Source organism: Narcine bancroftii, chromosome 1 (assembly GCF_036971445.1).
Source record: "Narcine bancroftii isolate sNarBan1 chromosome 1, sNarBan1.hap1, whole genome shotgun sequence".
Taxonomy (NCBI): domain Eukaryota; kingdom Metazoa; phylum Chordata; class Chondrichthyes; order Torpediniformes; family Narcinidae; genus Narcine; species Narcine bancroftii.
In genome coordinates this window covers 374018838-374035351 of record NC_091469.1, presented here as the reverse complement: position 1 = coordinate 374035351, position 16514 = coordinate 374018838, and the positions used below count along the sequence as shown (strand labels likewise).

The 16514-nt window shown below is 38.2% G+C and overlaps 1 protein-coding gene across 2 annotated transcripts in view; it reads left to right on the top strand.

Moving 5' to 3' along the window:
• trip13 (thyroid hormone receptor interactor 13) overlaps positions 1-16136 on the top strand; it is a 49611-nt gene extending 33475 nt beyond the window's left edge. For both annotated transcript variants that reach the window (XM_069913329.1, XM_069913328.1), the window contains 5 exons: positions 5223-5329; positions 10622-10775; positions 10898-11010; positions 12570-12639; positions 15091-16136. In XM_069913329.1, coding sequence (XP_069769430.1) covers positions 5223-5329; positions 10622-10775; positions 10898-11010; positions 12570-12639; positions 15091-15195 — 549 coding nt within the window. In that variant the 3' untranslated portion in view covers positions 15196-16136. The remainder of the gene's footprint in view (positions 1-5222; positions 5330-10621; positions 10776-10897; positions 11011-12569; positions 12640-15090) is intronic.
• Positions 16137-16514: the final 378 nt, after the last annotated feature.

Below are 16514 nucleotides of genomic sequence, written 5' to 3'. Positions count from 1 at the left end.
AATGATGGGTATACATAAGTAAGCAGGTGATGAGGTTTAAGTGGCAAAAGGAAATAATTAAATATTTAGGAATTAATATTGATAGAAATTTAAATGATTTATTTAAATTGAATTATCTACCATTACAAAAAAAACAATCAATGAAGATTTAAAGAGAGGGAAAGATTTATCAATAGCTTTAATAGGAAGGGTAAATTGTATAAAGATGAATATTTTTCCGAGGTTGCAATATTTATTTCAGTCATTACCCATTCCTATACCAATGAAGTTTTTTCAAGAATTAAATAAAAGTGTAAGAAAATTTATTTGGTGTGATTAAAATGCCAAGGACAGCTTTGGAAAAACTAACTTATAAATTTGATCACAGAGGATTACAGTTGCTGAATTTTAAAAGTTGTTATAAACCAGCTCAATTCTATCCTCCTGTTATCAAATTGGGGAGAAGACAGCATGGGTACATATTGAAATTGAATAATATATGAGAAACTAATCCCAAACACTTTTTATATAAATGAAACGAGGAACCTTTGAAAGGAGTATCAATTTTAAAACATTTATTCAAGATATGGAATGGAATTCATATAAAAAGAGGAATTAAAAGGTACCAAATAGCTAAGATGATGTTAAAGCAGAATCCATTTATTCCTTTTACTTGAAATAATCCTTTCTTTGATATCTGGCCTATAACGGAATAAAGAGGATTAAAGATTGTTTCTTGGGTTCTTTTTTTCTTGACTTTTGAACAAATGAAAGAGAAATACAATATACCAAATAAAACTATTTTTTCATACGATCATCTTAAATCGTATTTAAAAGAGAAATTAAGCACAAATTTTAGATTTCTGGAACAGAGCCCATTTGAATATTTAATAATTTATAAATTGATTGAGGAATGTATTACTAATATGTATATGCAATTACAAGACAATATATATACAAGTACAAGAACTATTAAAGTCAAAAATAAGCAGAAAAAGATTCAAATATACAAATTCATGATGATGCTTGGTCAAGATTGTGCCAGGAGAGTGTAACTAATACAATAAATGTCAGATATCAATTGGTACAATATTTTTACACCAATTATACTACATACTGTATAAATTACATGGACCTATTTAAAATTGTTCTGACATGTTTCAGATGTAGCAAAGTAGCAGTAACCTTTATTACATGCAGTTTGGTCTTGTGAAAAAGAGGGAAAATTTTGTAAGACTTGAATATATTATTGGGACAAATTATGAAGATACAGATACCAAAAGATCTCAGAATAGTTTTGCATGGTGATTGATACTAAATTGCAGTTAAACAATATCAACAAAAATATTTGAGTGTAGCAATGTCAGTGGCATGGAAATGTATAGCAGTAACATGGAAGTCAGATCATTTTATATGGTTAGATAGATGACATATGGAAATTCAAAACTGTATACCATTGGAAAAAAATTACATACAACTTCGAAGGTTGATTCCTTAAATTTTATGATTTGGAAACCATATATGGATTTCATCAGTAAGAGTCCATCCACATTGTCCATAACCCCCACTCCTCCCAATTAATATGTACAGGATAGAATAATATGTTAAGAATATATGAATAGTGAATGATAAATAAATTCAGGTGTTTTTTTTCTCTTTTTCTTTTAGGGGAGGGGAATAAAAAGAAAAATTGTATCATTTTGTATCTTTTTATTACATTGTATTGATGCAAATGAAAAATAAAATTTTCAAAAAAAACTATGGTATATAACATTCAGAGTCTGTTTCTTTCCCCCGCCACTCTCCCCTCCTTCCCATACCATAATACCACAAGAAGAAGATTATATAAATTAAACATACAAAAAAGAATTATCGGTAAAATCATAGACCCTTGAAGGAACTTGAAAAAAACCCAAAGTAACCTAGAATAAAAAAGGCAAGGAACAAAATACATGAGCACATAATCTGCGAACTTCATTTATCTCAATCAGTCCACTACTGGCATGGGTAATTACTTTCTTTTATTTAGAATGGGTATAATTATATCTGCGTACCAATGTGTTGCAGTTAGGGTTGCCAGACCCTAAGAATATCATTATTTCCTCCATAAGTTGTGTGTGATTTTCTCCAGAGAAATAGAACTCTGCATTTCTGTATTCTGTTGTGTAATATTTAGTTGAGAGTCAAACTTCCAGATGACCACTACACATTTCCTGGCTACCACCAAGGCAATCTTCACAAACTGAATTTGGTATCTGGATAGTTTAAAAATCATGTTCATAATGTTTCCCAGAAGGTACAATTCTGGATCCTGTGGAAAATTCACCTTTGTAATTTTTTTTAGAATGTCCCCCAGGTCCTCCCAGCAGGATTTCACCTTTGTACACAGCCAGGTTGAATGGATAAAGGTTCCAATCTCCACACCACACCTAAAACACATTTCTGAAATTTCCGATTTAGATTTTGTGGTATGAGGTATAGTTGATGCAGGAAATTGTATTGCATCATTTTGTACCTGGCATTAATAACTACTGTCATGCGGTCCCGACACAGGTCGTTGTGCCCAAGTTCGATTTCCACCTTTCCCTCGCCTTATGTAAACCTAGCTTCAGGCCCTCATTTTGGAATAGATACATTATAGAGATAAGCTTTAGTGTATTCCCCCTTTGAATTAGTCTCGATTTCACTATATACAGGAAGGGCCAATTATCTGCATTAGTTCATGTTTTTATGTTATGTTGTTAATGCTTGGGAACAAAGATTTATATAAAAGTTTTTTGACCTTGGGCTGTTCAAAGATTGGGAGAATAGCAAACTGCTTTTGCAGTGTAGTTAGAGTTCACTAAACAAGCATTACAGCCAGTTTGACAAGGCAAAATGCTGCATACAGCACCAAGATATACAAGCACTTGTGCTTCTGTGAGATTGCTGAATGAAAATGAGAATAGAGCTTGTGTTTCCTTCTGGTGGAGGGGGCTGAGGGTGGTCCTGATACAGGTGTACAATATTGTGAGAGTATAAATTGGATGAATAGAAATCTTAATACTGTACGAGAGGGCAAAGATTTAGAGGGAACTAATGAGGACCTTTTCACTAAAAGAATGGTTGGAATCAGGAATGCACTGCCTGAACATGTAGGGGAGGCAACATTTAAGAAAACAGTAGGAATTCAAGTTTCGGTGAAACTGAGGTTCATTTTTGTTGCATGTGGGTACATGATTTGAGATGCAGATATTCATCTGAGAGTATGATTCTCAATCCTTTGTTATATAAGAAATGTTAACATGCCGGTGGACGAGGTTTACTAAGACTGGTCATGTAGATAGAATGAACTGGATCTTGCATTATATAGAATTTGCGAGGAAATTCTTGTTTTTCAGTCTAACTTCCAAGATTTTAACATTCCCATCAAATATTCAGAAACAATTATTAGGCTACTTTTTGCTCTCCACTTCATGCTTGTGCTACTAATCCTTGGTTTTTGCTTTATGACATAATTGGGAACAACAAAGAAAAAAATCCTTTTTAATAAATCCAGAGTATCCATTATTCTAAATCATTGATTTCAGTCAAATTCCATAACCTTGGGGAAATTGAAAGGATCTAAAAAGACTAAAAAGTTCCTCAACATGATTATCCAACTGCACGAAAACCAACAAGGTCGGGTCAGATACAGCAATGAGCTCTCTGAACCCTTCTCCATTAACAATGGCGTGAAGCAAGGCTGTGTTCTCGCACCAACCCTCTTTTCAATCTTCTTCAGCATGATGCTGAACCAAGCCATGAAAGACCCCAACAATGAAGACGCTGTTTACATCCGGTACCGCACGGATGGCAGTCTCTTCAATCTGAGGCGCCTGCAAGCTCACACCAAGACACAAGAGAAACTTGTCCGTGAACTACTCTTTGCAGATGATGCCGCTTTAGTTGCCCATACAGAGCCAGCTCTTCAGCGCTTGACGTCCTGCTTTGCGGAAACTGCCAAAATGTTTGGCCTGGAAGTCAGCCTGAAGAAAACTGAGGTCCTCCATCAGCCAGCTCCCCACCATGACTACCAGCCCCCCCACATCTCCATCGGGCACACAAAACTCAAAATGGTCAACCAGTTTACCTATCTCGGCTGCACCATTTCATCAGATGCAAGGATCGACAATGAGATAGACAACAGACTCGCCAAGGCAAATAGCGCCTTTGGAAGACTACACAAAAGAGTCTGGAAAAACAACCAACTGAAAAACCTCACAAAGATAAGCGTATACAGAGCCGTTGTCATACCCACACTCCTGTTCGGCTCCGAATCATGGGTCCTCTACCGGCACCACCTACGGCTCCTAGAACGCTTCCACCAGCGTTGTCTCCGCTCCATCCTCAACATCCATTGGAGCGCTTACACCCCTAACGTCGAAGTACTCGAGATGGCAGAGGTCGACAGCATCGAGTCCACGCTGCTGAAGATCCAGCTGCGCTGGATGGGTCACGTCTCCAGAATGGAGGACCATCGCCTTCCCAAGATCGTGTTATATGGCGAGCTCTCCACTGGCCACCGTGACAGAGGTGCACCAAAGAAAAGGTACAAGGACTGCCTAAAGAAATCTCTTGGTGCCTGCCACATTGACCACCGCCAGTGGGCTGATAACGCCTCAAACCGTGCATCTTGGCGCCTCACAGTTTGGCGGGCAGCAACCTCCTTTGAAGAAGACCGCAGAGCCCACCTCACTGACAAAAGGCAAAGGAGGAAAAACCCAACACCCAACCCCAACCAACCAATTTTCCCTTGCAACCGCTGCAATCGTGTCTGCCTGTCCCGCATCGGACTTGTCAGCCACAAACGAGCCTGCAGCTGACGTGGACTTTTTACCCCCTCCATAAATCTTCGTCCGCGAAGCCAAGCCAAAGAAAAAGACTCAAATTTCTGTTTTTTTCATAGAATTTTATTAGTTCCTTTATTGATGTGTTGTTGTCTTTACTAGTTTATTTAGAGAAATTGCTGCCCTTCTATGACATTTCAGTGAAGCATCATTATCAACAGAAATCCTTTATCAAAGAACTAAAAGCTATTAATAATTTAATAAGATTAATTAAATCAACACAATTCTGAAGTTGTGCATTTTTATTTTAATTGAAAGGAAGAATTTGATTAATAACCAATTTTAAGAGTAACTGGTTTCTCTTGAAATCATGTTGTGGATCATAATCTGTTTCTAACATGATGATCTGTTCACTTATTGTCCCATATTCTGCAGGTTGAAAGTTTGACAGCAGCCAGAAATAGTTCAAAAGCTGGCACAGAGCCTTCTGATGCCATTCGAGTAGTTAATGCTGTGTTGACGCAAATAGACCAAATCAAAAGGTAAACTTGACTCTTGTCAATTGGTTAAAAAAATCAGCCGTGTAAAGTATAATTTTCATCTCTGGGCTGAAACCGTTGGTAATGGATCTGCAGTCTAATAATTTGTTTCAGACTTTCTCTTTTATTCTCTTCGTTATATTCTTTGACACATTGCAATTAATGATCTGCTAGCGAAACAGGTAAGCATCACCTACTGCAATGCACATTTAGTTCATTGAATCTATTTTGTTTCCCAGAAGAGCAATCCTGTCAGTCCTATTCCTCCTCACATTTCTTTGTGCCCCTCCAACTTATTTCTTATTTGTCCATCAACAATGCAAGGATTTACAATATGTCAGCTAATGGCAAGACAACTGAAAGCATTCATATATTTTGTGAAGTCTTAATACTTGTTATTGTTATTTCTGGGTATGGTATATCTGGAGTCAATTGACTAGGCCATATTAAAGGACTCAGCGGTGTGTCTGAATGAATATGCCACAGTGGTTACAAACTTTATCAGAAAATATTTTAATGAACGTATTCCCATTAAGACCATCTGGGTGTATTGTAACCACAAGCTATAGATGAACCAAGAGATCTGTAAACTGCTGAGCACCAGAACTGTGTTGTTTAGATCAGGAGATTCAGAAAGACTGATTACAACCTCTGGAAGGCTATTACCAATACAAGCAGGCAATTCCGGGCCAAGTCTGAGACTGATGCTCAACAGCTGTGGCAGGGCTTGCACGCCATTACATCCTATAAGGTGAAAGGAGGTAGTATCATTAACTGTGATACATCACTTCTGGGCATGCCTACCAGACTTATTTCAAGAGGGAAAACATGGTGCACTCTTGAGAGCTTACACAGTTCTTGGCAACTCTTGAGATGAATAGAACCTTCAGGAGGGCAAATCAATGGAAAGCTCTGGCTCAATAGCATACCTGGTTGTGTCCTTAAAACCTATGCAAATGAACTGGTTTGATTTTTTTTTTGTGGACATCTTCAGCCTACCTGCTTCAAAGGGACATCATTATACCTGTGCCCAAGAAATCAAGGCAACAAGCCTCAGCGACTAACGGCTAGTGGCACTTGCAGCTACTGTGATGAAGTGCTTTGAGAGGTTGTTTATGGAGCAGATCGCCTGAACTGTAAGAACACCCTACTTCAATTGTTGTTCATTGACTGCTCTGCTTCAATGCCATGTTACCAGCAAACCTTGTGATCAAACTAAGTGATCTAGGATTCTGTTTATCTCTCTGCATTTGGATCCTTTATTTCTTCATTGGCAGATCCCAATTAGTGCAGATTGGCAGCCTTACTTCCTTCTCGCTGACCAGCAATGCAGACACCCCATGATTGCACACTTAATTCCCTGCTCCATCCTCTGTACATTCATGACTGCATAATCTAGTTTTGGTCCAGTGCAATCTATAATTCACTATCGACACTACCATGTTGGCCAAATAACTGGAAATGGTGAATCAGGATACAGGATGGAGATTGAGAATCTCCTGGATGGTGCCAGGTCTTGCTTTCAACTTTACCAAGACAAAGGAGCCTCTTGTTGATTTTAGGAGGGAGAGGCTGAAGGACCACACGCCTATCTGTGTTGATGGGACAGAGGTGGGAAGGGTAAGTACCACCATGTTCCTGAGAATTCATATTATCAGAAGATCTCTCATAGAACCAGCTGTGAAGACAACTGTGAAGAAGGCCTCTACTTCCTGAGGAGATTTGATATGTCATCAAATACTCAAACAAACTTTTACAGATGCAATGTGGAAAGTATTGGTTTCATCAAGGCCTGGTTTGGTCATTCAAGAGTATAGGAACACAGAATGCTGCAGAAGGTAGCATACATAGCCAGGTCAATCACAGGCCCTGACCTCCTATCCATTGTCGACCTCTATGTGAGGTGCTGTCTCATGAAGGCAACCAACATAAACGACCCCCATTACCCTGTTAACAAACTCTTGTTGCTACTTTCAAGAAAATACAGATGCCTGAAGGTAAGCACCTCTAGGTTCAAAAACAGTTTCTTTCCAACAACTGTCAGACTCTCGAACCTCTACTTTTGCAAGTCACTTTTTTGCATTTGGGTTACTCTAGGTATTTATTATCTATTTATTGCCTTTGTGTCTTATCTCTTAATTCATTTAGTTTACTATCATAGTCTCTTTAGTAACTGTCTGTTTGGCTGCAGAAATTAATTTGTTCAGGCATATGTACATTGTACAATGTGTATGAAAATAAACTCAGAGGGGAAGTTCAAAGTTCAGATTCTTGGGCCAGGCAGAATTTCTAATTATCCGTAGAGCAAAAAAAACTGTACTCAAGAAAAGATGCGTGTACAAAAGAGAAATGTAAACAAAGAAAGAAATGTAAAGAAACTGCAAAAAGAAAATCAATATTCAATAATAAATAATGTGGAAAGTAAGAGTCTCTGAGTTTGTTTAAGAGTCTGATGGTGGATAGGTTGCAACTGTTTGTGAACCTGGTGGTATGCCTTTTATGGCACCTGTATCACTTTCCTGATGGCAGCAGCACGAACAGAGCATGTCCTGGGTGGTGTTAATCCTTGATAATTACACTGCTACACTCTGACGGCAATGTTCCATGTAGATTTTCTTGATGTGGAGATTTTTCCTTGTGATGTACTGGGCTGTGCCCACTACCTTTTGCAGGGCTTTTTATTCAGCAGTATTGGTGCCCCTATATCAGGCTGTGATGCAGCCGGTCAGCACACGTTTCACTAGATATTTCCCAAGGTTTTTGATGTCATATCAAACCTCCACAAACTCCTGAGAAAGTGAAGGCACTGTCGTGCTTTCTTCACGCTGATATTCATATGTTGGGTCCAGGAAAGGACTGTGAAATGGTGACTCCCAGGAATTTAAATTTGTTCACCCTCTCCACCTTTCATACCCCCCCACCCCACAATTACTGGACCATATATTTATGGTTTCCCCTCCTAAAGTCCATAATCCGCTCCTTAGTTTTGTCAACATTTGAGTGTGAGGTTGTTGTTGGTACAAGTCAAATTTTCAATTTCCCTCCTGTACACTGGCTCATCGCCCCTGTTTATACAACCCACTATTGTGGTATTGTCTGCAAATTTGTAGATGGTGGTGTTGTTGTAGCAAGCCATGCTATCATTGGTGTAAAGCAAATAGAGCAGGGGGTTAAGAACGCAGCTCTCTGGTGCTCTGGTACTGAAGAAGATGTTCACCACTCCTCACTAATTGTGATCTGGAGATGAAGAAATCCAGGATCCAATTACACAGTGGGGTATTGAGGCCCAGGTCTTAGTTTGCTGTTCAGACTTGAAGGAACGATGGGGATGAATGCCGAACTGCAGACAATAAATTTCATGCTGATGTACAGGTACTCCCTGACTTGTGAACTATGCACTTGCGTCCATCCGCACATAGGACAGAACGTTTTTAAAAATAAGGAAAAATATAAAATCTTCTCAGTTTTTCTTGTATTTCACAAACTATAACAGGGGTATGGGGCATGTAAGAGCCAAAATGTGCGTATTTACCTTGTGAGTTGGCGTCCCGGGATCCATAGGCTGGGTGCGGCCTTCTTGATTCCTGTGTGCATGCACGGGTCTTCGGTTGGGGCATGCACAGTGGGTTCGCCTATTGTAGTTCAGTTGGTGCATGCCTGAGAATTAAGGGCACGAATTCAATATCGTTATGGTGCTTAACTCTTGTGCACATGCCAACTGAACTCCAATACACAAACCCACCATCCATGTGTCTACTGAAGACTTGCGCATGTGCAGAGGAGCCAAGATGGCTGCATGCAGGCTATGGACACCAGGACGCAAGGTATGTACGCAATTCTGACATGCATCCATTCCCAGATATGACTGGTCATCCAGAATGGAACACGGACTTATGTCGGGGAGTAACTGCATACTTTTTTATTGTCCAGGTGTTACAGGGTTTTGTGCAGAGACAGTGAGATGGCATCTGTTGTAGACCTGATGTTGAGGTGGACAATTTAGAATGGATCCATGTTGCCACTCACACAGGATCTGATATGCTTGAACACCAGCCTTTCAAAACACTTCCTCACTGGATGAGATTGCCACTGGTTGGTAGTCATTTAGGCAGACTACCACACTCTTGGGTACAGGTGATAGGTGGGTACCATGCTCTGCTGGAGAGAAATGTTGAAGATATTTGTGAATACATTGGCAAGGTGGTCAACTCAGATTTTCAGTAGTCGGCCAGGTAATCTGTCCAGACTGGATGCTTTCCTTGGATTCGCTCTCCTGAGGGCAGCCTGCATGTCATCCTCGGACATTGACAGTAGAAGATCACCATGGGACATGGGGGTATGCAGGGGCTCTCCTTTGTTCTGGTGGTCAATCAAGTGGAGAAGGCATTGAGTCCATCTGGGAGTGAAGTTTTGCAGTCTTCTACTACACCAGATTTTGTAGCAGTTTATGTTATTTAGGCCCTGCCACAGCTGTCGTATATCCATCGCTGTTTCCATTTTTGTTCGGAATCTTCACTTTGCCCAGGAGATGGCTTTCCACAGGCTGTACCTGCTCCTTGTATAGTGTTCTGGATCTCCAGATGTAAATGCCTATGATCTGGCTCATTATCATTTGAAAGACACGCAGACATACAGTAAATGAAGATGGAGGAAGTTTAGAGTAATTTGGACCATATAACCGTTTACAGAACGGAAACAGGCCATGTCGGCCCTTCAAGTCCGTACCGGTTCACTTGAACAATTCCATGTTTTAGCATGCTTTTTTGGAGCAGTTGCCAGAAGATATTGACGTGCTGCTGACGGATGAAGATTTCAATGATCCATGGAGTGATGTGGCCTGTGCTGACATTCTATGGTGGGCTAAGCAAGAAAGTGTGACAGCAGCGGGACTGTACAACAAGCACAAGCAAATGGGACTAGCTGAGATGGGCAACAGTTGGCATGGACAAGGTGGGCTGAAGGGCCTCTTTATATGCTGTACAGGAGTATGACAATGGAAAATAGAATTAGAATTGCATAGTGACTACGTTTAATAGTGTATCTTGATAATCATTTTTTAAAGTAGTGGCAAAAGATGACCCATTGCATACACTTCAACCTATTTGCTGACTTGGCAGATGGGAGAAATACTGTATTGGTATTACGACAAATCACTCCCTTTTGAGGTGGTTGTGTTCAGTTTAGGTTCTCTCTTTGGACTATTAAGCTGTTTATGGTTTTTATTCATAAGTTTGTTCATTTACTTCTCTCTGAACATTCCACATTCATCTCCTCCCCATCAATTTCCCTGCTCAGGTTTCCTAATGTGGTCATTCTAACAACATCAAACATTACTGAAAAGATAGATTTGGCTTTTGTGGATCGAGCAGATATCAAACAATATATTGGGCCACCATCTACAGCAGCCATCTTTAAAATCTACCTCACTTGTCTTGAAGAACTAATGAAGGTATGGTACTGTTAGCTAACATTGTCTTGATGTTCAGATTGCAAAATTAATTTATTTTTGAGATGTAGACCAGGTGAGCAAGATGGATTACCTTAAAGAATTTTCATATCTGCTTTTTTTAGCGGCAGATCATCTACCCCAGACAACAACTCCTGACCCTGAGAGAATTGCACATGATCAGCTTCTTGGAAAATGATGTATCAAGGTTGAGTTTGGCACTGAAGAATATTGCATCGTGAGTTCCATGTATTGTCGATTCCTTGTTGGGTATTATTCACTACATAGCTGCTGCATGACTGATATGTCTTACTACATACTCTATATTTTGGTGTACAAGTTGGGGTCCCATTCTCAGTCTCATTTTCTTGGTTTTATCATATATATCAGGAATATAAGTCAACCCCCCCTCCCGCCCACCCCTAAATCATGTTGACTGAGCTGTTGGATGTTGCCAGAAGATGGTGGTTATCATGGAGCCTCCAACAAACGATGAAAGTATGAAGCAAGTTTTAAGTTAAAAATAATAGAAATGGCCAAGTAATCCAGCAACTGCACTGCTGCAAGGACATTTGAGATATATGATAAGTTGGTAAGAGATTGGAAAAAGAATGAAGACACGTTAAGAAAAATGCCAAAGAAACAATATTTGATGAGAACTGCTTCGGTGGACAGAGTTGTAAAATTTCTTTCTAATATGCAGGTAGCTTGAAAATTTGTTGTAGGTTGTGTTTTTTTTTTGTTTCAAAGTTTGTCTTATACGCAGAATATGTGTCGAGCAGTTTTTTGAGTTGAATTTTAGGACTCATTTTTGTATCTGACGTACAAATCAACCTTTTTTTTGGTGCTTTTTGAGGGTTTCAATGCTGAAACATATGGTACATCCTGAATAACTTAATGCTTGGAATTAACAGAAGAAAGGCTAACATATTGCATAGTCATCATTCCTTTGCAGAATAATTCAAAACTAATCGGTATTTCTTGCACAACTCTTAAAAGCTATCAAATGAATAGTATGCATGGTATATTTTTCTGTTTCCTTCCACTTCCAGGATGAGAGGGAAAATGCTCCTGTATAAAACTGGGTGATGAGGTTTGAGGCTAGAAAGGATTACCCTTGGTAGACATATATCTGCAGTTGTCTGATAAACTTCCCTCTGATTCCAAAGGTGGAAATGGCTAATGTCTGCTCCTTACTTCCATAATCTGAGAGGTTTGGGATATGTGAATTAACCTTTCATTACTCTATTATACTTTGGTGTTGGCATTATGTCTTGCATTTGAAACTTTACACCAGTCATTTTTCTTTGGTTCTCTCCCTTAAAATTGTATCAAACTATCCATCAATTTGTAGACAAATCTTGTAGCTGTGTCCTTCAGCTGTTTAAAAATAACCACAAAAATAAGCTGCATGTTATATGATTTAGATCAGCTATTCTCAACGGGACTCTGACTACCCTCCTGGGGGCCACAGAACATTTATGTGAAATACTTATTTTCTTTGCATCTCATAAATTAAAAAAAAAATTTATGCAGTTGGTTGGAGAGAAGTATGGAAGAAACAAAAAAAAAATGCTTCACAGGGAAGGGGGTCCATAAACTTTGAGCAGAGACCTTGGGGGGTGGGGGGCATAGTAAATAAAAGATTGAGAATGGCTGATTTAGATGTAACTGAATGTACAACCCTGTTTTATATTTCATGATTCATGTGCTGTCATTTTTTTATGCAAGGACTGATGCTTGCCTTGGATTTAAATTTTCATTATGATGATTTTTCCATATTTTTGTGAAATTCAGGAAAAGTGAAGGACTTAGTGGACGAGTTTTACGAAAGCTACCATTTCTGGCTCATGCACTCTTTATTCAGGTAGGTTTCATTAGTCATTCAATGGTGTCTTTGTGGATGGGACCATGCATGTTTAATTTGCATTTACAGAGCCCTCTATAATGTTTGGGATTTCCCCCTGTGCTCCACAGTTTTAAATTTGTGATCAAACAATTCACATGTAATTAAAATGCACATTCCAGATTTTATTCAAGGTTATTTGTATACATTTGGTTTGACCATGTAGAAATTACAGCTCTTTTTATACATAGTCCCCTCATTGGGGCACCATAATATTTGGGATATTTGGCTTCACAGGTTTTTATAAGTACTCAGGTATGTTAAATTGATTCATTGGTGTAGGTATAAGAGATCAAGGTTTGCTTCTAAGCTTTTGATCACCTTTGGAATCTGTAGTTGCCTTTTTTTCAACATGAGGACCAGAGTTGTGCCATTGAAAGTCAAAGAAGCCATGATGAGGGTGAAAATCAAGAATAAAACAGCAAGAGACATTATCTAAACCTTCTGATTACCAAAATCAACAGTTTGTAACATCATTAAGAAGAAAGAACATACTGGTGAGCTCAATGAAAGGGACTGGTATTCCAAAGAACACCTCAACTGTTGATGATAGAAGAATTCTCAGCATAATGAAGAAAAATCCACAAATGAATGTCCAACAGATTAGAAACATTTCAGGACGATGACTACTATCAGCAGGAGACTTCATGAACAGAAATAACGAGGCTTTACACTACAAGATGCAAACTATGGCAAAGATGGTATGTTTTGGATCATGGGCAGTTCCTTTGTGCCTCCACACTTTGCTCTTGCCATCACTTATCTGTGCTTGACCTTATTCCAGAATTCTGCAGACTCTTTTAAATACTTCTTGGCAAACTGTAATCTGGCCAATCTTTCTTTGGCTAACTAGTGGTTTACATTTGCAATGTAGCCTCTTTTTCTAATGAAGTCTTCTGAGGACAGTAGTCATTGACATATCCACACCTGCCTACTGAAGAGGGTTTCTGATCTGTTAGACATATGATGGGGATGTTTCATCATTATGATGAGAATTATTTTGTCATCAGAAATGGAGGTCTTCCTTGGAATACCAGTCCCTTTGCAATTACTGAACTCACCAGCACTCTCTTTCTTCTTAATGATGTTCCATTTTGTAATCTTAAGGTTTGCGTGATTTCTTTGACTTTTTTGACTTTCATTGGCACAATTCTGGTCCTTGTGTTGAAAAATGGCAACTACAGACTCCAAAGGTAATTGAAAGCTTAGAAACAACCCTAGCTCTCTTATACCTGCACCAATGAAGCAATTAAACATACCTGAGTACTCACAAATAACAAATGTCCCAAACATTGTGGTGCCCTGAAATGAGGGGACTATGTATAAAAAGTGCTGTAATTTCTACATGGTGAAACTAAAAATGTATAGAAATAACCTTGAATAAAATCTAGAATGCATACATTAATGCATGTGAATTGTTTCATTACGAATTTAAAACCATGGAGCACAGGGAATTAAGGAAATAAGTGTCTTTGTCCCAAACATTATGGAGGGCACTGTATGTACTCACCTCAAGTGGCTTGTGTAGTTAGATTCCGACGTTTTCAGTGTTTTTTGTATAGGAATTGATTCCTTCAGGTTACTTCCTTCATGTTGACAAAATACTGCAGAAATTCATATTGAAATTTATGAAATGTATTGAAATTTGGGGAAGGAAGCAAATTTTGGCAATACTCTGCAGTTTAGGCAACATCTTTGAAAAGAGAAGAACAATTAATGTTATTTTACTTTGGCGATAGATCGGTGACTTTTAATATTGTAGACCTCTTCTTCTGACTATACTGTTATGCATCTCTAATGTTTCCTTGGTTACCCCTGAAGTTTTGCTTTGACATTAAATTCAATTAAGTTGACTAGAATAAGTGGCAAAAAAGTATTTGTTATCTTAGCATTCATTGGCTTTTAAATAAGTACAGTACAAGTGGATTGAATTTCTTTGGTTTGAACCCCTTATTTTATAAGCTGTGTGTCTCAACTTTGGGTAGGAATGTTGCTGATAATCATAACATACCCTCTCAAGTTTGTTAATCTATCTTCCAGTCCCTTTCTAAATAATCATTATCATATGGACCCAATTACTTCAAATGGATGTTCTGTTTGCACACTGGTCTCTGAAAATTGACAACCAGCATGCAATGGGCATTTGCAATTTTCTGTCTATAAGCAGGTGTTACGGGTTTTTTTTAAATAAAACCAACCACTGACATAAGTGCATGTTTCACTTCAAAGTTGTATGCTCAGCACTTAGTATAGAACCATTTAAAAATATCACAATATGGGGAGATTGTACTACTGCCGCTTTGAAGATAAATAGCAAATTAGTCCATCCTTTTGTCATTGCTTGTTACATTAAGGTGCAGTGAGCTATTTTCTGAGCTATTTTTCAAGGTAGCTTCCATTTTTTTTTTTCAGTCATCATCCGTTACAGTGGAGAAATTCCTAGAAGCTCTATCCATGGTGGTGGACAGGCAGTTCGAAGAAAAGAAAAAACTGAGCCATGTTAATAGCAAGGTTTAGTGCTGCCATTGACTACAAAACATGTATTTGGCATAAAAACAAAACTGATAATACAGCCCTCAAAAAGCAGCATTTTATTTTGAGTATTAGGATGGAGGAGACTGTTTCCTCTGTGTATTGTTCTCTATTAGAGAATGTTCCTGTGAAATTACTTGCAACATTTTTCAGACTTACAGTATATTAGTTACCCAGTTGAATTCCCAGAAGTTTTTTTCTAATCATTCTGTTTCAACTGCTATACTTGCCAGTATTTTATTTCACTGGTGCTCTAACTGAACTTGGCAAAATCCACCACCTGTTAGTATTTCATTTCAATACTTTCTGCCTCACGAACATTCTCCTTTCATTCCTTGAATAATGTCATATAACAATTACTACATTAAAGTTAAAGATTTAAACCATTGACTCTACACTATCGTTAATGGAACACTTCAGGAACAGAATTTTATGATTGCAAGGACTCAACCGATAATAAAATTTGGCAAAGGATTAAAAATAAGTTCTGTATTTGCAGGAAATGGCAGTGCTAGATGTTTTTATACAAATTTAACTGTTCTGTTTCATGGCAAGATCTGGTTCTGGTTTATGGACTTGGTGATGGGATTGAGTGTAAATAAAAGTCACCGTCAACAGTGAGAACAATTTCCTGTGAATTTTTTTTTTAGAACTGATCAAACCAAATTGTTTAGGTATCCACTTCAAGCATTAGACTGTATCAGCTATCAATTTGTAACAGATTTACTTATCTGGTGGGACTACGCCATACAGTTAACTCCAATGTGAGTTGCGCATTTGAAATTATTGATTACATATTGCAGTTAACCCAAGTTATAAATGTTAAAACTATGCATTTGTACATATTTTGGATATTTCTGTAGTGTAATGGATTTACATAGAATGAGTTGAACAAAATCAAATGAATCAGACCAGTTGATCTTCAATGATATTTGTGCTCTGAATGTTTTTTTTTCAAACATTATTCATTCAACCTCCAGTCTTTATTCACTCCTGTCCTGTTAAATGCTTTCAAGTTATCCATCTCTGCTGCTGATCGAGATTGTATGTTCCACACCAGTATTTGGGTGTCTCCAAGAGATTGGCCTTCATTTGGCCTCAAAAAGATTGGCTTCTCCATCTCCCCATAAACAGAAACATTTGATGACAATATTAACAGTTTGAAGGGAATATACATTCTAACAGCAAAATACAGTAATACATTCACACTGAAGGAAATTCCACATGATTTCATTGCTTTCACTGATGAGATTACATTTCTTTTCTATTCAAGTACTGTACTAATCTCATATCCATTACACAGA